The sequence below is a fragment of the Hippoglossus stenolepis genome, chromosome 20 (genome assembly GCF_022539355.2).
Source record: "Hippoglossus stenolepis isolate QCI-W04-F060 chromosome 20, HSTE1.2, whole genome shotgun sequence".
NCBI classification, from domain to species: Eukaryota; Metazoa; Chordata; class Actinopteri; order Pleuronectiformes; family Pleuronectidae; genus Hippoglossus; species Hippoglossus stenolepis.
Genome location: NC_061502.1, coordinates 9,211,370 through 9,232,724, shown reverse-complemented (window position 1 = coordinate 9,232,724; position 21,355 = coordinate 9,211,370). Strand labels below are relative to the sequence as shown.

At 42.0% G+C, this 21,355-nt stretch overlaps 1 protein-coding gene and 1 long non-coding RNA gene across 3 annotated transcripts; one reads left to right on the top strand and one right to left on the bottom strand.

Annotated features, from left to right (window-relative positions):
* Positions 1 to 2,105: 2,105 nt before the first annotated feature.
* tmem200a (transmembrane protein 200A) lies at positions 2,106 to 20,201 on the bottom strand. 2 transcript variants are annotated; one of them, XM_035144573.2, is made up of 5 exons: positions 19,488 to 20,201; positions 7,183 to 7,320; positions 6,727 to 6,989; positions 6,099 to 6,262; positions 2,106 to 5,500 (listed from the first exon to the last, which is right to left on the bottom strand). In XM_035144573.2, exons 2-5 carry the CDS (start codon positions 7,311 to 7,313, stop codon positions 4,409 to 4,411), a joined length of 1,650 nt encoding a protein of 549 aa, XP_035000464.1. In that variant the 5' UTR covers positions 7,314 to 7,320; positions 19,488 to 20,201; the 3' UTR covers positions 2,106 to 4,408. The 2 variants fall into 2 exon arrangements, with proteins under 2 accessions (XP_035000464.1, XP_035000467.1); XM_035144576.2 differs by having other exon boundaries at positions 6,766 to 6,989.
* Positions 17,471 to 18,903, top strand: LOC118099799. Its single transcript, XR_004694371.1, has 3 exons — positions 17,471 to 17,606; positions 17,849 to 17,869; positions 18,705 to 18,903. It is a non-coding gene; the product is annotated as an uncharacterized LOC118099799 (long non-coding RNA).
* Positions 20,202 to 21,355: the final 1,154 nt, after the last annotated feature.

The window sequence follows — 21,355 nt, the reverse complement described above, 5'->3', positions numbered from 1 at the left end:
TCTCTTTCAACATTCTGCGTAACACGAATAGAACTTGATCACATTACCAACCCCAGCAGCTAAAACCAAGAGTTTCAGACAGAGGCTGAAAGGAGGAGCTGCAGCAATGGGCAGTGTGAGGAAAGCGATGTGTTTTCTGAACATTAGAGCATGTAAACCTTTCCAAGCAATAACCCAAATACAAGTTATGAACCTGAATATGAGCATAATGTCTCCTTTAAATATGATATCAGTACTTTTAGAATAAGTTCAATCAGATTTTTCTTACTGTCAACAAATTATATAAAAGGCACAAAGCCGATATAACTTGTTTACCTCGTCTGTGGCAACCAGTCTCATGCAAATTTATTCCTGCTGTAGATGTAAATCTTTCAAACCAGAACCACTAACTTAATATTTTGAAAATAAACTCGTAAATCTCATAAAACAGCCCTCCACTGTAGTATTTAGCAAACATTATTAAATCGGAGATAGTGGTGCATTTGTTGGGGAATATTGTCTTCTGCAGATTATTACACATTTGTGCTGTATGTGTGATTGACTCATAATATTCTACAGTGCCCATGTTCATCATAATGAACCCATGGTAACTGTCTGGCACTTTGAAAATCAACAGAGCTCTATGTTAATACTTGATCGTTAGGATAAATGAATTTCTGCTTCTTGTCTTTTCATGGGAACAAAGAAAAAGCTACTTTGTCATATTCCCTGTCTTGTCCTTTAACAGATACATATTGACCCTTTCTGTGCACCAATGTACAAAGTTAAATATATATTAGTAACTTAATACATGTCTCGTACAGCTAGACTGTGAGTCTCTTCACAACAGACTAACAGGGCCTCAGCAGACTGAAGTGTGTGTCAGAGCCGAGGAGGAGAGAGGACGGGAGGTGTCTCCCCGTAGCACATCGGCTCGGGACTGAACAAACACTGAGATGATGAAGAGTGTGTGTCACGCTGTTTGGCTGTGGGGTCCCTCAGCAAATTGAAAATGGAGAATGGATACATCACCTGTTGAAGCAGTAAGGGTCACAGAGTAAGATGCATTTCTGTGCACGCAGTCAATCATCTGAATCGTTTGATTCTGCTGCTGTCACTGGTCAGCCATCTGTCTTAACAGGACACGATTTGCTTGGCAACCACAGTGTGCTCCTGCTAGTTTGACTTTGATAGAATCAGTAGAAGACGCACAGTTATGTGATGCTGTGAACGTGTCTGACCTGGACAATCTCCCGCTGCGTTCTTCACATGTGAACCTTTTTCTGACATTTTCCGTAGATCATTTCTGAACTATGGCAAAGGTCAAGGTTGTACCCTGTTGTTTCCCTGCACCTACATATCCAACATTCCACCCTTTCATTTCATATTAAAGATTAAAATCCTCAACAAAGAGACTCTAGTAAAGTCTAGAAAGGAGGAAGTGATGTTTTTGTAGTTGCTTTATGTTAATTTGATGTGACATCATCCATCTCTGCTGCCTAAATAGGTTTTCTGCCTTCACAAAGGGTTAGGATTATCATGTGTTCCCTCAGTCACACAGACATGAGGCAGCATCATGATACTTAGTGTGTGTGTGTGTGTGTGTGTGTGTGTGTGTGTGTGTGTGTGTGTGTGTGTGTGTGTGTGTGTGTGTGTGTCTCCCTATTTGCATTTGAGGAGTAATATGTAGTCATGCTCTCATGTAAGTCAGTTTACACGGTGTGTGTGTGTGTGTGTGTGTGTGTGTGTGTGTGTGTGTGTGTGTGTGTGTGTGTGTCATCCCATAGAGCTGCAGAACATGTGATAGTTGATGATGACTCATCCATACCTTTGTCTATAATTTTCTATGCGGGAGACTTAGAGAAGAGGAGAAAGAAAGAGACAGAAAAATGAATTAGTGATGAATTTTGGAAGATGTGTTCAGATGTCAGGTCAGAGGATGTGTTGGTGTGTGTGTGTGTGTGTGTGTGGTGTGTGTGTGTGTGTGTGTGTGTGTGTGTGTGTGTGTGTGCGCGCGCCCAGGATATGCTGTTGCCTTCCACTAACCCGTGAGAACGGCATTAGAAGAGCTTGTGTGAATCCATGTGTAGGACTGTGGTCAGATGCACTCATTAGGACAAAACATGTTTCAGTGAAAATACAGTTTATTTTGAGAAAGGATAAAATTGGACATTGACCCATAAACTGCAGGGAACCAGTTAATGAAGCTCTGTGGTTAGATTCTGGAAAGTTGCTCTGTCTTTCTCCACACACATCAGGATAGTTTTCAAAACAACAAGATGTGATCTTCCTCGTGTGAATTGAATTAAAATTAGCGGAGAGAACAGTTAGAGACGTTTTGAACTTCAATAAGGTAGAATTTATAAATTTATAAGGTAGAATAGCTGACAAACCAAACAGTACCTGAAACACAGCTATTGACCAACATGTATTGGCTCATAAATAAAGGCGAGTGTAGTGGCTGCGATAAAAATAAACCTTTTTAATGTCAAAATATGATGAGTCAGAAGCTGTATTCCAGAACTCAATCATGGGACCTTCTTTATTTTGCGAGTATTGAATAAACCCCACAAGATATGTCGTAAAATGTCATCTGTGACAGATGTAATATAATAGCGGCATAGCTGATATTATACTAGAGATGTTCCAATACTGATAACACTGATAATACCCATAATCCGACATGCCTCCAATAGAGCCTCCAGTCCGATACCATGTTTTCAAGTTTCACACAGATAAAACTTCAATTTTCTTTTCCTGGAAATCACTTCTTCTTCGTTGCTCCAAAGCAGTTGTGCTGCACTGCCACTGGCTAGTAGAATGGCATAGAAGTGATTTTCTTAGTTGTGTAGCATTAGCCAGAGCAAGCTAATATTTGGCGATTTGGCAATATTCCACAACTAAAACAGTTTTGAGGGGTGGCACAAGTGATGCCAGTTACAACAATAGCAATAGGCTGTACAACAATGATAGCAATTGGTTACCAATATCAATGTGCAGGTATCGGAATCAGTATCGGGAAGGGAAAAAGGGAATTGGAACATCTCTAGTTTATTCTGATATTTGACTCGGTCAATTGTGCAGAGCCAAAATAATTCAGCGGTGACAAAGTTCAGATCTCTCAATTATTATAGAGACAAATATTACTTTTTGTTTAATAAACTAAATAGTTTCTCTTATGACCGGTAATTCGAATTGAGCAAGTTCTACACATCATTTTGAGCTTGAGCGAATGGGTTCAAAAGAAAACATCTCATACTCATACTCATACCACAAGTTTTCAAATAGAAGGGTTTTCCCTGATACTGAATATGGGTTCATGAATAGACCAAGATGATCAATATATAAATAACAGACTGCATATCCTGAGTGAAGTCAATCAAGATAGTTTTCAGTAGTGGACATACAAAACCTTTCACACTATATTTCTAGAGACAGGGGCAGCGTCATTGTAACCTCAGGCTAACATGGACTCTGTTATTGTATTTTGCAGCTTAGCAGCTTTGACTCCTGTATCTGTGCTGTATTTGTCTGAATTCGCTGTTTGTGTGGCCCAGTTTCTACATCTACTACAATCATCAGACAAACACAAACATACAGGAACCACCAGGAAAACATATTCCTCACCACTAATATCTATATCTTGAGGAACCTTGTCACTTGATACATGTTCTTTCTCAGGTTTGCACCAGGCAGTAAGTTATCACTTGGTCTAATTTAGTTGTCAGATGGTTGTAGATTAGTTGAAAATACTATTATCAGCTTTAGTCTTTGTATACAACCCTATTAAGCTCTTTGTAAATTGTTTTCAAAGATGCTGTGGTACAAATCCTTATTATTATTTTTATTGTCTCAGAGCTTCTTCTCTTTTGCTGGTTATTGGGCGTTGACTGTGTTATAAAAATATTTGAGTGTATTTCACTGAGATAAATTGCTCACACATTTCCATCATGTCCTTGATTCCCCCACTGGAGTTAAAGTCTGTCACACGTGAAGAAAAGCAATTTTCAAAGTCTGTTATGCTGAAGCGGTATTGATCCTAAAGCTTTGTCTCACTGCTGAGATCCTGTTCAAACTTTCTTAAAACTATTCTTATATAAAGCAGACTGATGGTGTAACGTGATGTATTTATATTAATCCCTAAAGGGAGATATTCCACAAAGGTCACAGGTCGGGGACGGCTACAGAACAGCACCTCAGGACCAGGTCAGAGTCTGGCGGACATGAGGCCTGATCCTTTCACTGAGCAAAATGGTCCATTACTCACAGCTCCTCAGCCTGCTGCTCAGAAAAAGTGTTGTGAACCCACGTTTGAGTTTCCTCCCTCCAGGGTGCAGCTGTTACACTGGTCAGTCCGGCCTCAAACAAACACTCGCACTGTCTGGAGAGCAATTTACAGAACAGGACAGAACTGTCCTCAACCTTCAGTTCAGAATCGGGTCTCAGAGCTGCCCCTCTTCAGTGTGTTGCTGTTAAACTCCTCGTGTTCAAAGCTCAGATTGTTATGCGACCTCGATATCATTAGCAGCTTCTCGCGCTTACTGTAGTCGCGCCTCGCTGTCGCGGCCGATGACGCGTCCAGCAGCCGCTCCCCTTGCTCCTCCCTGTCCTCCAGCCGCATGTAACCTTTACTGCTGCCCCGGTTGCCGCTGATACTGCGGCTGCTGTTGCTACGGTCGAGGCGGGGCCAGCTGGGGTGCTTGTGCTGCTCCGGGTGCACGCTGAGCATGCATGGCCCGCGCTCCAGGTCCAGAGATTTGGAGTGGCTGCTGAGCATGTGCAGAGAGTTGTTGGAGCCAAAGTCACTCCTGGCTGCTCCCGGGGAGAGCCAGCAGCCTGAGGTAGAGGAGGGAGTAGGGGAGAGGGAGGACGAGGACATAGAGGAGCAGTGGGATGAGGAGGAGGCAGACTTACTTCGGTGTAAACTCGGCGGTTTGGAGGCTTTGGCAACCGATGCTATGGGAACTACCAGAGACTCCATGGAGCTCAGGGGCGCCGCCCTCTCCCTGTCTCTCCTCTCTCCTCCCCTGTCCTCCTCAGTGATCACCTCCATCTCTGGCTCATCAATAACGCAGTTGTTGAGTTTTATAACAGGGAGAGTAAAGGCAGAGATGGAGGAGGAGACGATAGAGCGAGCATGGTGTCCTCCCTTCTCCCCGTCTCCGTCCACTGACCACTGATGGTGCATGGAATCTGAGTGACCCAACCCCAGCCCGGGCCCACAGATGGGCCGATCTTTGTAGAGTGGCGCCAGCAGCCCCGCAAAGCTACAATCCAACTTAGCCTGCTCTCTCTGTCTGTGAAACTCATCACCCAACAGCACCTCCTCCTCTGTAGAGCCTCCTCCACCTCCTGCGCGAGGGGAGAACGCCAGGAGGGAGTTGCTGGCCCGTCGAGCTGCGTTATCAACTCCGAAGCCTTCTCTTGCATAGGTGCTGTTGCGGTGTTGTTGTTTTTGCTCCCTCTGCCTGAGGCGATGGATGTCGATAACTGTGGAGTACATGTCTCTCATATGGATTATCTAGAGCAGAAGATAAATATATTGTTAGTAGCAGTAGCATTAATCTGCGGATTGCCTGGCAATATGTTTAATATTCCATCCCATCCAATTACTGTTTCACAGTTTTAGATTATTGTGCAATTATGTTGGTGTCAGTTTGTTTGATTCTCACATGGATTTACCTGCAAGGGAGGACGGGAGAATGAATTGAATCAAGGAGTGGAAGGTGAGGGCATGAGAGCACAGAACAGAAACAATGGTGGAGGTTGGAAGAAATCTGATCTGCATCTTATGAACAGTTGATGAATATGGATGAGTGCAGTGAGCATGCCCCTCACTTTTTAGAGTGGATGAAGAACAGAAATGAGAATATGCTAAATGTGAGTTTCATTACATTACAGTACAGTGAATCTAATCCAGTTCTGGTTTCACATTGCAATTGAGGGAGCGCACTATATTTATAGTTTGTCCTGTTGTCATCAACTGTGTGGGCTGTGTCGATCCACTGTCTGTATAACATGAATATATGACCCATAGATATATTCAAAGTTCTAGTATTTGAAGTCTATAAGTACAAGAAAACATAGATATATTCCTGTGTGTGTGTTTGTGTGTGTACCTTTGTTTCTCTGTCTCTGTTTTCATGAAGAATGGCATTAGCACAAATAAAGATAAAAATTCCGATGCCCATGGTGAAAGGGCCGAACATCTTCATCCGCTCAGAGTGAAGATGCTGTTCCAGGAACCTCGTCAGAGCCCCCCCTGTCTGCTTGGAGGGTGTACCTACATGAACAAAACATAGAGAGATTAAAGGGTCAGTGTGTAGGGTTTAGAGACATCTAGTGGTGAAGCTTCGTGTTGCAGCTGAATACCCCTCACCTCACCCTCCCCTTCCAAAGTTGAGAGAGAACCTGTGGTAGCCTTCAGTTGTCATAAAAACTCAAAAGGTGTTTAGTTTGTCCAGTCTGACCTACTGTAAAAAACATGGCTACCTTCATAGGGAGGACCCGCTTCTGATGTAAATATAAAGTATTTAAATATAAAGGGTCCATTCTAGGATAAAGGGAACCAAAATTCGTATAATTTAGATTTATACACACTAGTGTGTCCATCGGCATAGTCGGGAGTGAGTGAATTCTCATTTTTTGGTGACCTATCCCCTAATACTATGAGGTACGAAGCAGATCATTATCAGATGGTTCTTTCCTTCCCTTGCACATCATGACTCCTGCTGGAAATACCCTCACCCCTCTCTGTGACGGACATCTTGGCTCCATCTCCTTCACCTGTGGAAGATGACTTGTCTCCTCCAGCTGCTGCTGTCTCTGATTCTCCTCCAGTCGCTGATTTGGCCGAGGGCGTGGTTTCCCTGTGCGGCCAGTAACCCAGCGTCGCCATGCAGATCCCTATGGCTAAGACGACCAGTCCCAGGAGGAGGAAAAACCCAGAGGCGGAGTAGAGGCGGAGCCTGCCGCGTACCACCACAACATCAGTGCGTCGTTTTCTTTTTCTAAATGGATAGAAATGAAAGAAAACACCATGGAGACTTAGATTTAGTGACATATAGTGTAAAGCCTGTCTACTGTTACAACTGGCACAAAATAATGTCACAAATACTCTTTTTAGTTTATTTACAATAACAGGTCTTAGAAAACCTTTTTTCTTTAACATTAAATCTATGAATATAAGCTTGAGACGAGCACCTGGGAGCAGCCTCTGGGACGGGGTTTCCCACGCCGGGTGATGTAGGCTGTCCGGGTCGAAGCTGAGAGCGGGCAGAGTCCTGGCGTTTTAGCTTGGCCAAGCCTGTTAGCACACCGGCTGCTGCAGTCATACTTAACCTGCAGGTTCACAATGTACAAACACATTAGTCACGAGTTTAAAATAACCAGTACTGTACGTCCAGCATCTGTTGTGAAGGCGTGTTTATGCCATGGATCACTAAGGGACTGCTTGGAGCTGATGATTTCTAATCTTATAAAACTATGCAAATTAAAGGGTCAGTGAGTAGGATTTAGTGACATCTAGTGGTGAAGTTGTGTGTTGCAGCTGAATACCCCTCGCCTCACCCTCCCCTTCCAAACATGAGAGAGAACCTGTGGTAGCCTTCAGTTGTCATAAAAACTCAAAAGGTGTTTAGTTTGTCCAGTTTGGGCTACTGTAAAAAAAAACATTTAAATATAAAGGGCCCATTCTAGGGTAAAGAAAACAACAATTTGTACAATTAAGATGATCACATACTAGTGAAAACATCACTAGGATTATTTTATATTCAGTTTCTGCCAATAGATCCCTTTTACCTAGATCTTACACACTGAACTTTAATAAAAGAACAAAAGAAAGCATCCTCTAGGTAGAGACATAAATATAGACACACATTAACATGAAGAAAAACATTACCAGTGAGAATATTTGAGAACAAGGGATGCACATATGCTTTTCAGCATATAGCCGAAGTCTGCCAGATGCTCTGTATATCGGAGGTGTAAAACACTCTCACGCAACCATGGAGGTTGAACCAGTTCCAAGAATCGCAGCTCAATTTGTCATACTTCCTGCATATATTTATATTCTTTGGATATTTTTGTCACAAGTTTACATGGAAAGTGCGTCAAGACTTTTGCCGTCTTTCAAAGTTAGACGAATTCTATTCCCAGTCGAGCAGTGACACAGACGTGAGCACTGAAAGGAGAACACACCCAGTACAACGATCATTTCTGTTTACTCTTGATGTTAAGCTGATGACTGTCAGCCTTGGAGTCAACACGGAGAGGGGTGTGTGTGTGTGGGTGTGTGCGTACTTGTATTTATTTTTGCAGGATGTTTGTTTACTGCTCTTCCTGTGTGCATGAGAGAGAAACTCTGACGTTAAAGAAGCAGGAGGATCAGAGAGTTTGGAACTGAACATGCCGTCTTGGATTGCGTTTGCATTTTTTATTGTCACCCTATTGTTGCTGTTGAAAAGAAACGGAAACGTGGAAAAGTGAAGAAAGCTGCAAATGATCATGTTCAAATGAATCCTAGTCTTTCTGCTCACCAGCTGCTCAGATGTCTATAAATAGTTGATAAAATTAAGAGTTAAAGACTTAAAAACAAACACAGGCTTATTTTAGCAGCCTTCATTTGGGTTTAAATGCCTGTTAATCTCGGCTCACATGAGCATTAGCATTGTCCTGTGAAGCATTAAATAGGATTAAATAGACTGTATTAGATGTTGAATAACGAAGGTACTGAATGGGAATGGAAATATAAGTATTCTGCTTCATTGCTACAGGTTCATTAACATTTTTTTTGTTGTGTGCCACGTTGGAACTCCTGCTTTACCTTCGGCTGTGACATCGTTTGTGTCACATGTTAGTAGCCTTCAGTATAAATAGGACTGTGACGCATCTTTATTAATTAGAACACAATTGTGACTCATTACCATCAATTGGAATATGATATTTATTTAACTGAGAGAAATGACTTTTAGTTTGAATTTGATTGGTAAATGGACTGCACTTACGGACCAATCAACGTGCATTAGAAATGTGGCGAAATGTAATGATTGACAGCTGATCGTGACTCGTGATTGGTTGAGTCGGTGGGACCTTGTTCCTGCAGCTCCATCCCACAATCGCTACGGCACTGACTCCATCTTTGACGGAAGGTAGCAGCGCAGGATATTTAGGCTTAATTTCTAGTGGAAGGAAGAGAAGATGTGTCTTCCATCTTTATCGACAGTCTGTGGTTTAGATGCTACTGTACAAACCCACAGGGGAAAAGTGTTTTTGCTTAAAATGCCCACTCTGACTTAGAAAGCAGTTGTGATGCACTGTTTGTAGTTTGAATGTGGCTGAAATGCATTATCTTAAATTAAAATAGTGATTTTTATTAAATATTTACCACTTTTCTGCACAGTGTACCTCAGTGTGCATAAGACAATAAAACGGATTTAGCATGGGAATGGGAACACACCCATGACCTTCGCTTGTCTATTTGTTAATTTCTCTCGTCTTCCTTGCTCCCACACCTCCCTTACACGTCCCTCCCCCCCTTCTCTCTCCCATTCTCACTCCATCTGATAATGCATTCTGGTTGTGACCCTGAATAATTTCCCCCCCCTTCCTTCACTTCCTTTTCTCCACCCCAGCTTCACTCTCTCGCCTCTCTCTCTCTGTTTGTCTTTCTCCTCCTCCACCCAATGTCCCCTTGGATCTATTTTTAATCTGTCTCTAATTTTAATTTTCCTCTATTTGGTCACTCGCCTCCTTCTTCGCTCCCTTCCTTCCTTTAGTCTACACGTCTCAAAGCTATGACTTTTAAAAAAAAAATCTAAATCAGACAAGGATAAGTAGGGGTAGTTAGCTGAACTAAGTGGGAATCACACATGAGACCAGATGTTCTCTCCTCCTGTCTTCTTGTCTCCGTCTCACATTTTTATGAGTTGTTCATGTCAGTCGTCTTATGGGTGATGCTGCTGTAGGAAGGTGCTTTACCACAGATGGTGAATCACACAAGGACAAACACAACAAGCTGTGTTTTTTTTCCTGCTCTCCCTCTGTCTCCCTCTTTTTGATTCTCTCCTTGGCGTGCGTCAAACGGGAACCCACACAGTGTGGCAAGAGCGGGGGGGAGATTTCCTCCGTTTACTGAAAGGAGAGAAAAAGGACGGCTCGGGAGGACAGGAGGAGAGGAGACAGGGGGGGACGAAAAAACCAGAGTAAAAGATCAGAATGTCAGGAACAGGAGAGGAGGGGGCTTTAAAGAAAGATATACAGGCACATACTGTGTTTCCAACAGCAAATGTTACCTGGGAGCGACTCTGAGTCATGACCACAAACTGAGAGCCGGTTTCAAAAGCTGAACACAGAAAGAGGATGGCAGCTGTTTTGATGAGACAAAGTGGGTTTGATGAGCGGATGGGAAGAGGAGAGAGAGGCTTGAAATTAACGGAGAGAAGGGTGAGGTGATGACAGGACCGAGCCGGGTGCATCTTCAGTTTTACAAGGCTGCTGTAAGAAGCAATTGGAGCGGAGCTAACGAAACACTGTCCTAACAGGCACACCAGCAGGCTAATGAGAAACCAGTTAACACAACTGTGGCACAGAAAGTCCGGGATGTGCAGTGACCGCATGAAATGACGAGGTAAAATTCATGCTCCACACCCAGCACCCGATCTGCACTGGTTTTAAAGAGATTCAAGATTCAAATTTTATCCCCCATAACAGGAAAGTTGATCGGAATTTGTCTTGACAGGCTAACTGCCCTTAAAAATAATAGAGACATAAATCCTAAAAGTAGAGGTTAAACCAGAATGGCCCTCAGAATAGTACATACCACCTCCAAGGCCAAATGGTCCCCTTACATTCAATCAAGCTGCACCAAATTGCACACGCTAATAGATATAAGTCCTCTTAATATGATTGATTTTTTTTTTCATCATGATTCAGAAATTATTCTTCAGGGAAATCAATGGAAATGTCAGAAATGCTAATGAATAAGAGATAAGATTCTCTATGTTACTCATTTAGATGGTAACAGGTGGATCCTCTGATATTTCTCTTTAAGAAAATTTTGAATTACAACTTTATTCCTGTTATATTATGACTTTTTTCTCGAAATCTCAGATTTGTTGGTGGTCCTTTACTACTCCATCGCATAAAATAAATAGACAAAATGTTAAAGTAAATAAAACCTCAACATATAAAATGTACAGATAAAACACAGCACTGTATACAAACATTGTTTTTGCATGTTGAATATACAAAAGGAAATCCTTCAGTGTTTCAGTCTTAAGAGGACAATATTACTGCCACAACATTGTCTCTTTTTGTTGGAACTAACCCATGATAATCATAAACAGTCTGTATGATTATAATATTAGTTTTTTTTTCTCTTCTCTTCAGATAAAACTTAAAAATAATGAGAATTCCACTGCCCCATTTCCCATTTAACTGCCTTAATTAACATTTTTCTAAATAAATGTAAAATGGATAATGAAGTAGCCTGCAAGGGATAATTTAATAGAGACTAAATTGCTTCCGATGTTTTTCTGTGCATGCTCAAAAAGTGTGGCAAGAAAACTATTAAAACAATTTGATACACCTCATCCTTCAGGGAGCAGATTCACTCTGTTACTGGAGACATTTAATGGTTTACTCTTACATGAGTGACACGTACAGAAACATTCCCACTGGCAGATATTACACATTCTAAGCCACAACGCTTCCTGGGAGAGAATCCTCTGCGTGTGCTGCGTCCCCGTGCAAGGGAATGCCTTTTGTCGTATGATAACAACCTGATCTATAGGAGACGTCACATGATATATTGTCCCTATGGCAACTACATGTGCTGCTGCTAGGTGACAGGTTTCTATAGCAACTAGCAGATGTGTGCACCGGAATGACAAGTACAGTCAATGTGACTGTATCCTGTCAACAAAGGGGGTGCTTTCCATGGATCACTGTGAGTCTTTATTTCAATGTGCAGATATTGAGCAAATACAAATCCCTGTGTCATGATTGGAGGAGGTGGTGGGAACGTGGACATCCAGGATAAAGACAAGCAACAAAGACTTTGGCATTAAAGGTGCTTGCAAAAGAAAAAAAAAAAATCATTATCTGCACTCTGCACACATGTACGCATTAGCACTGCTTTCAGGGTGTTAATTACTTCTTGTTTGTGTGATTTGTGCTAAAGCTCTGCAGTTCTGCAGTCACACATTAACGAGCAAAGCACTGAGAGAGTGGAAGGGAACAAAGCGTGTGGTACAGAAAGAGAAAAGAAGGGAGGAAGGTGGAGATAAAGTTGTAACAAATCTGGAGGGGAACGAGTAAAAGACGGAGCAGCTTTGGTCTACATGTAAGAAACTCCAGAGACTTTTTTTTATTCTGGAAACACATTGATAAAAGAAAAGCTTTGTCTCAAATGACCCACTTGAATGAGCTGTGTGTGAACACCTCATAGAGGGAGACATCTAATATGGACGCAGATGGAGGAAGGGGAAAGCAGTACGGAGGGATGTAATGAGAGAGGAATGAGCAGGAAGATAAAAATGGAGCTTGGTGGAGAAAGAAAAACTGGCATCCATTACAGTTTGTTTCCCATTATAGTTATAGTGGGTCATATGTTTTTGTTTCTGTGGCATTAACTGCTCTGGTAAGGTTAACTGAGTCCAAATTGCTCTAATAAATGTGAAGTATCAATGGCCCAGCTGAATTTTAGCGAGACAGACAAAACCCCCCGCTGCTGCAGTGAAGGTCGCCTGTCATTATATCATGGAAACACGTAAGACTGCCCTCAGAACAAGACCTATTTCTGTCTCCGTCAGAAACGGTGGACTATCTGCAGGTGTCAAGGACAGAAATGCAGTGAACAATATATTCATATTTTGTTCAACCTGCTCCTGACACCACTTTAAACTTTAAAAAAGTACAATAAAGACAGTGTCAAGTGTTAATGTCAGATGCAACTACTTCATTTTAAAGTACAACCAGGCCAAAGTCAAGCACAATATTACTCACACAGTACAAACTGGTGGAGAACACGCTCATAGAGGGAATATAGAGTTTATGTTTGATGTTTATTTTCCTGTTATTCAATTAAAATCTCAGAAACACACCTGAACTATTACACTATCATACTCTATGATTATGTCCTGTAATACATTATATTGTTAGTGTAGTACAGTATATTGTAAAAGTATATATGCTATAGCATAGTATATTTAGTATAGTGTAGGGTAGTATACTATAGTATTGAATATTGTATTGAAAAGTGTCTATGTATACTAGTATACTACATATATACTGCACACTATACTATATATACTATTCTACACTAAACTATATAGTATAACAATACAAATTTGTAGAATATAATGTAGTAAAGTATGATATAATATATATATATGTATATAATTGTGTAGTATAGAGAAGTATAATTTATATTGTATATTACATATTGTATAGTACAGAATTTTATAGTATAGTATAATGCAATATATGGTACAGTATGGAAGGGTGAATAAAATGTACATATATATATTAATAAGTTGATATAATATAAAAATATGCAATGACAGTATAGCATAATGTAGTACCGAATTTGTGTTTAATTTTTCCTTTTTATTATTGTGAAATATATATTATTTATATTTTATAGTATTGTGTTCGATAATACATGGTATATTGTATTACACTATAACGTAGTATAATTAGTTAAGTATAGTATCTCTGTTAAAATCAGCTGGTATTTGCTCCAGTAAACTATGTTCATATTACACTAATCAGGGGATAATCACTTCACCAAATGGCCGATGGGAGGAAATGCAGTTACAGTCAGAAACACAAATCCTCTTATAGCTGGTGACTTCCATCAACCTGTAACGGAAGAAGTTCACATTATCCTTTTCACAGTGTCCATGTTTGCTTTCTGCATTCCTGCGTTATTGCTCACAGATGTGATGCTTTTTGGCAGCAGCGTGTCAAGTGTTGAACGTCCAGAAAGCTTTAATAAATCCTCTGACAGATGAGTATTCAAAACAGTCACTGCTGCAACCAGATTTCTGCACAATGATAAAGTATGTATGAAAACTGGCCTTTCGGTGGCAGCTAAATACAGGTCAAATTAAAACTGCTTCAGAAACGGGTCCCAGGAAGCTACAGGAGCTGTGATAAAAGGATGAAACATAAATATGACACCAAGCTGTGAAATGGATTACAACGCATGATGTGCCCCACGGCAGGGCGATATCTTTCTCCCAGCCACATGTTTCATCCGTTTACTTTGTTGATCCCTGAAGTGGAATTCCGTGTCGGCTTTTCCAGGAGGGGCATAGGTCGGCGTCAGCTGCGGAGAAACACCCCCGCAGCTGCTTGTTCAAACAAGGCAATCTCTATCACCCTGAAATCTCCATCACGCTGCTGTCCCCAAAATCCCTCCTCCATGCCGCTTACTTTCTATTTACAAGCTGATGTCGGCCTTGTGTGAGATATTTGATCTTCCTGGTTTGACTCCCTTTTCCCTGCATTGCTTGTCACATGTGACACTGCTGTTGACCTGAAGAAAGTTGAGAACAGTTAAAGCTGCCAACCCCCCACCCCTTCAAGTGAATTTTATAGTTTTATTTTGTTTGGCACAGGGGCTCTAGCTGAATTCTTGTTATTGTTAAATGAAAGATCATGGCAACAAGAGAAAACAAAAGAGGATATGTTTGTCCCTTTAACTTCATGTTTTGGAAACCAGTGTCCTTAACTTATTAATACACCAAACTGAAAACTTTGCACAAGCGTTTGTACTCTTGCTTTTTGAGCCGCAGGTCACTTAACCGTAAGTTGGAAGCTAATATGCACAGGCACACAGATGCTTTCAGGTTTTCTGGTTGATTATGCAGCATTAACATCATAAGGGATAGATGAAAGAAATGAGAAAGGTCAACTTGTTTATGATCTCATTTCATTGGACAACAGGGGCTGGTTGCTCCAGCTGGACACAGACCCGGTGGTATGACTAGGTCGGCCTAAGCCCAACTCAGAGTTTGTACCTGTTGTGTCTGAGTCTAAATCGCAGCCTAGTCAATGGTCGATGTAAAGGCTCATTTATGCTCAACTTTAGATTTGTTTATAGAAACAAACAGAGCCTTCTGTCCATATTCTGCATTAGTTTTTTCCGTATTTATGCGCATCTTCTAAAGGCTTATGGATACGGAAGAAACAGACAAAATGTTGCAGTACCACTGGAAAACATGGGGGGCGGTGTAGCCAATAGTTCAAGAAAGACGATCATAGGACGCAACGAAGACATTTTAACAATGGTGGACATCATTGTGGCGAGACCTGGCGAGTTGGTAAGAAACTACAGGTGTCTAAAGGAAACAATGTTACATTCAAAGTATGCTGGCAGTGACGGTTATATCATTTAAAACGGATATATCTCTTTTTGTACGTGAAAGCAACCTTAAATTGTCAAGTCTACTAGTTTCAAAGATGAAAATATAAACAGTTTCACAGAAAATGATGCGTCTAGTGAACAAGCAACCCAATCAGCAGGCTTTCAAGAGTGAAAGAGTAGGGAAAGGCAACACCAATTACAGATATACTGTATATGGAGCCAGAGAACCTATTGACAGATTTCGTTTTTTTTGCAGTTTGATTGAATCAACAGTTTGCAACATGTAATGCAGAGAAAAGAAGCGCTGTCTCCAGCCCTGCAAGCGTTAGATTCTCTTTGATTTTACACCGTTGGATCTTTTAGTAAAAGTCACTATAATTGTGAATCTCAGCTGAACAACACACCAAGTGATACTATACGTAAATCTGGTCCTTTTAAGATCCCTCACCAATATGTTTGTCTACATACCCGCCCAGGAGGAGGCCACACACACCAGGGAGAGATTTCCCAGAAACTGCGGGACACCTGCTATTTCTGGCTTCATCGATGGTATTCGCGAGCTTTCAGGCACCATCTAAAAACAAGCAACTTTTTGTATAAAAGAAAGGCTTTCACTCCATGTGCGTTCAGGTTGTGTGCCATGCTGACAAGAAAAGGAATTGATGTGTTGGTGCGTTGGTATGGGTCTGCCCGTGACGCACACGTCTTGAGGCAGAGCGCAGTGGCAGGAGTGTGAAGGGAGGGAGGGATCTGGGGTCTGACGCCAACTATGTGCACTCAAAGACGAGGTCGATCAGTGAGTGCTGTATATTTTTTACATGGATACACAGAATGGCTATATCAGCGCTTTCATCTTTCCCAAAAATTGTAACTTTACCGCTCGGAAATTACAACTTGTTGACTTGAACATGATTTAACTATTATAGACTGGCAATTACAATCGGTTTGATATGACTTGAACGCAACATTAGGCTTCTTCTTAGTCTGGAGGTCGGTTACAGGAAGTCAACAAACTCCATGTGATAGAAAGAAGAATAAAAGTCAACAAGTGCAACAGAGCTAACAGGAAAGTGTATCAAATCAATTCATTGCCCCCTAGTGGCGGGCTGCAGCATAAACCCATCCTCCTCCATGTTATGGGATTGGACAGGGACCAAACTAAAAAGTCAAAGTGCAGGTAAAATAATCTTTTTCTGTCATTTTGTGTAGTTGATTATGCTGTGTGTATATATTTTGATGCTATAAAAGTGGTGAAACTCCAGGATCAGGAAGTGGAGACGCGTCATCCATCTTTATTTAGCTACTGGTGTGTACACACCCACATAGTCCTGGGCAGTAGTTATTACGTCTTCCAGGGTTGAATCGGTTCAAAAGGAACATGTTGTTTTCTATGGTAATCGAGTCAAGTTGAGAAATCCCAACTGAAGTCTCTGCTTCCCTGGTGAGCTATAAACCCAGAAAGACAGATCACCACATGGTTGATGGGATTAAAAGTTATTTTATGTGAAGTTCCTTTGGGAATGGGCCATATTTAGAAAAGACATGAGGGATGGAAAAAAAAAGCACCGAAAACATGGAACAGATAGCGGAGAAAGGAATTTGTGTCAGAGGGGGAAAGAAAAGAAGCAACGAATAAACTGATAGTGAAGGTGTGTTTGTGCATAGCTTTACTCCTACAGACTCGCGGTCAAGGGTGAGTCATCTGTCTGGAGAATACGTCACTTTGTGTTTCCCGCTGACCTTTCTGCAGCACATTTCCTGATGCAAGCGCTCGAGCAGCAGCCTCTTCACCATCTTCTTAGTTTATTTCCTCGCCATCGTGATGATGTGCACTGCTATTCCAAAAAAACCTTGCATCCTTCACGACGACTCACTATCATCGCCTGCTTGTGATAAAATCAACCGCCGAATTGAATTAGGTTTAGAATTGAATCATCAGACGCTCCAGCCAAACACGAGCAGGCGCGGGTGTGTGTGTTTGTGTGCTGCTGTACCGTAGTGCGCCTCCTGTTGATTTGAGCAAAATGACTCATTCTGTCTTCCTCGCATTCTCAATTGTCAGTTAGTCACCCACACTCATCATGAGGAACGAGGCGTCCCCCCGCCTGCTCTGCAGCAGTGGTGTCCAAACTGGAGACGTGGGACCTTTATGGGGTCCATGTCCGGATTCTAAAAGCCCCCTGTCCACATTTTAAGAATGAATTAAGATAACAGTTCTTATTTAATTTGGCTGCAAACAAGCGTCATAAATCAGGTAAACTGGAGTATTTTCCTCATACGGAGTCTTGCTCATTTCTCAACAGGGGGGTTTTTAAAGCGGCGAAGTGAAGCAACTGCTCCCCTGCCAGTGGGGCATTTAAACAGGATTATCCAGATAGCGTGATATCTGTGAGGGAGGGAAATGTCAAATGGCTTCTTAATGATCTTCGTATTATACTTGAATGCATTTTCTGTGTTGTGAAAAAATGTCTCACTATCAACCATTTGGCTCCACAGGTCTTTTCAACAGCTCTCAAGGTGAGTGTGACTCCATCATCAGGTCAGTCAAACCAAACACAATAAAACCAGCAGCAGAGCATCTTTGTGCTTTAGTCCTCCTTCTCTGAAAAATGTGTTTTGCTCATTGTGTCTTTTACTCGGATGTGTGACCTTCGCTGTGCAGAGTTTGTTACTAGAAAGCTTTTTTTAACACGTGTTAAAACAGCAGGTTGTTGTGAAATCCCCTCTGGAAGCCGATCATGGTCCAGATATGGGTGTGATGGACACTTGGAGAATTTAGAGCAAATACAGAGCCAACGAGACATTTTGTTCCCACTAGTTAAACCTTTGAATCGTTTATAGAGTCTTCATTTTTAAGGAGGAAGGAGCGGATGAAATTTTAAAAACAACATATCATAGACAGAGTGGTGTTCAAAGCTGATTATTATACTAAACAATACACGTGTGAGAGGGTTATGATGACTGAAAATGACAGTTTACCCTTTAATGATGATCCTATTTATGAGGCAGGGTATTGACACTATGACTTCTTAGATTCATTATGAGATGCTGGCATGAAGGAGTGATCATCGGAGGCTTCGCACAATTGAGAAATCAATCAATACAACTCATATTTAACAAGGCAGGAAGGAACTGATGAGATTTTATAGCAACACATCGTACATTAAGAGTTAAGATCTTTTCACACCAAGTCCATATTACTCGTCCGAGATTCCTTACACACCTACTCCGAAAGTAACAGGTTTCGATTTGCTGTGATTTTCTCATCTGTCAAAGTCGTTCCAGAGAGTTGTTTGAGATGTTCAGGATCAATTGGATCTGAGAAATCTGTTTTCTTCTTCTTAATATGCAGTCTCAGTGTTGGTACCAAATCAAACCAGAACTACTGACATCCTGAAATCCTGATCACTGCCCACCTCCTGGATCAGAACATGGAATTCTCCTTGTTCATGATGGCTCCAAATGTTTTCTTTTTTCAAGAAGTAGAGGGACACAAAATCATCCTCACTGCTGGACTCCATTTTATCTCCTACTGCAAATATAATAAAACATACCACACTCAGGGTGCAAGGTTTCTGTGTGTTTTTTTAGATGACCAATTAAAAAACGCTCGTGAACAATACAGGCTTGCAAAGACCTTTACTCACCTTGTAGTTTTACTAAATAATTCACTATGTGATGTTGACATGAAAATGACCGTTGACCCTTTTAACGATGACCTTTGACCCGTTGTAGATGGAGCAAATATTGACACCATGCCTTCTTAGCTTCAGTAATGATAAATAGATAGCTTCCTGACATGGAGGAGGGATCATTTCAAGCTTGGCATGATGAAGGGATCATGGGATTCATGGGAACCAATCAACAAAACAGCCAATGTTGAACTGTCCCAACTATTAAAGATGATTCTGTCCAACAAACTGACAGTAGGAAGAAGCCAAATAGTCACTAAAAGACTGTGAGTCTATCAGAGGCTGGCAATTGCGGTTAAACTCTCCTGTTCATCAAATATGGATGAAAACCTGATTAAATATGGATGGAAATAAAAAAGATGGAATGAGGAGTTGTCAACTTGGCATGTGTCATGATGAGTGCGTGTTTAAGAGTTGGAGGTCAAACACAGCTCAGCTCTTACCTTCACAAAAGCGTCTCACTGTCACTGTGCCATCAGGCATGGAGGGGGATCAGGCTGTAACCTGGGGGGGAGTAAAAAGCCATCCTCCTACTTTGAAGACTACTTCCAGTAAAACGCCATGCCGGGGGGGAATGAGGATGACAGGAGACATGCAGCAGCTCAGTTCTTTACTACATCCAAGGTCTCCGGTGGAGACGCTGCGTTGGCATCGGTACAGTTTGTCTGGGTCAAATGAAAAAAACCGGGATCCTTTTCTTTTTGCGCGGAGCCCGTTTTACGCCATTCGGAGAGTCTGTGCGCTCGGGACAAAGGAGCCGGTGAAACAGCCTCCTAATTACGATAGAGGGGGAAATCCTTTAACGCATCCCGCCTATTTAAAGTCGCAATGCACAGCTTGTAATCCCCCAGCGGAGAAATATCCTGTATTCGCCTGAAGAACAAAAAAGACGCTCGTTCCTGGTTCCCCTCAATGCGTAAAACTCTCCGTTACCCCGCGTTTTCCCGTCCGAAAACTTGGTTTCCCGTTGAAAAGAGGGGAAATAAAAGGTTAAAAAAGGATGCTGTGTTTTAAGAAAAATCGGTTGAGAACTGTACACCAGCGAGAAAAGCGCGTTTCTCTCCCTGTGAGCCGGAGAGAAGACGCGGCGGCTCCATCCAATTCCTCCAAAGCGCTTCTTCTGCGCTTGTGGGAATGTGCGAAGCTCACTGAGTGCGTGCGTGTGCGTGCGGGCGTGTGTGTGTGTGAGAGAGAGAGATGTAGTTGTGTGTGTGCGTGTTTATGTTGGGAAACAAGGCACTGTGCCATGCTTTTCTTTCTTGCATGGGCGCAAAGGATGAGATGACTTGTTTTTTAGAGGAGATGCCTGGATGATGATGCACAGCGTGGAGAGGAGACACACGGATCAGCGTGTCATGTTCAATGCATTTCTATGGGAGCAATAAGAAGCATGGATTCTGAGTAGTATCAATAAAAAAACACACAAAGTTGTGCAAATGCAACATTCCTGCAGCAACAAAACTAAGATGGAAAAGTGTGTTCAGCTATAATTGTCTAATAGCTGCAGTGTTGGCCTGAGTTACTCCTTGTGTTTTCATATATTCCCACAGGTTGGGAGTTTTCAGCATATGCAGAAAGCACACACACACACAGAGAGAGAGAGAAAGAGAGGGCAGCAAAAACGTTGCAGATGTTGGCATGTATGTCATTTCCTGTATTGCACGCTGGACATGATTCAATGAAAATACACATGCTGTGACGAGGTTAAGACAATATTAGACAGAGTCTGAGCAATGTGTGTGTGTGTGTGTGTGTGTGTGTGTGTGTGTGTGTGTGTGTGTGTGTGTGTGTGTGTGTGTGTGTGTGTGTGTTGGTGAGGCAAGTGTTGGTTCAGTTGGCCGAGATGAAGTTGGTGAGAAATGAAACACCCTGAGGCCAGAGGAGTACAGTCGAGCGTGTGCACACAGAATACACACTCGGACACACATCGTTATGACGTCCTGTCGCTCCTCTGGTGACATTCTCAACCTCACAACGGACCATGACATGTCTGACCTCAACCGCAACCTTGGTTCTAATTATAACCCACCCTCTGTACCACACACACACAGTAAAAACAATTGTCCTGTGGGTGTCCCCATGCATCCCCACTCAGAAGCAACTAATTATGTGGAGGCACATCACAAAATCCGCACAGACTCTAATGAACGCTCTGACTCTTTTGGAGAGAATCAGCAGCTTAGTTGAGATTCATGCTGAAGTCACATCCCTGCAGCGGCGGTCATTGGCTTTGCTGTATTTACATTCCATAAAGGATCGAAATGAAAACATACTGCAGCGAGGGGAAAGAGAGAGACCGAACAGGAGGAGG

Bases quoted from the DNA above. Each gene is read 5' to 3' on its own strand.
- tmem200a (XM_035144573.2), bottom strand. From the start codon at position 7,313: ATGACTGCAGCAGCCGGTGTGCTAACAGGCTTGGCCAAGCTAAAACGC. The intron at 6,990-7,182 runs GTGCTCGTCTCA...CTATCCATTTAG, and splicing joins GTCCCAGAGGCTGCTCCCAG to AAAAAGAAAACGACGCACTG. The intron at 6,263-6,726 runs GTGAGGGTATTT...TTGTTCATGTAG, and splicing joins GATGTCCGTCACAGAGAGGG to GTACACCCTCCAAGCAGACA.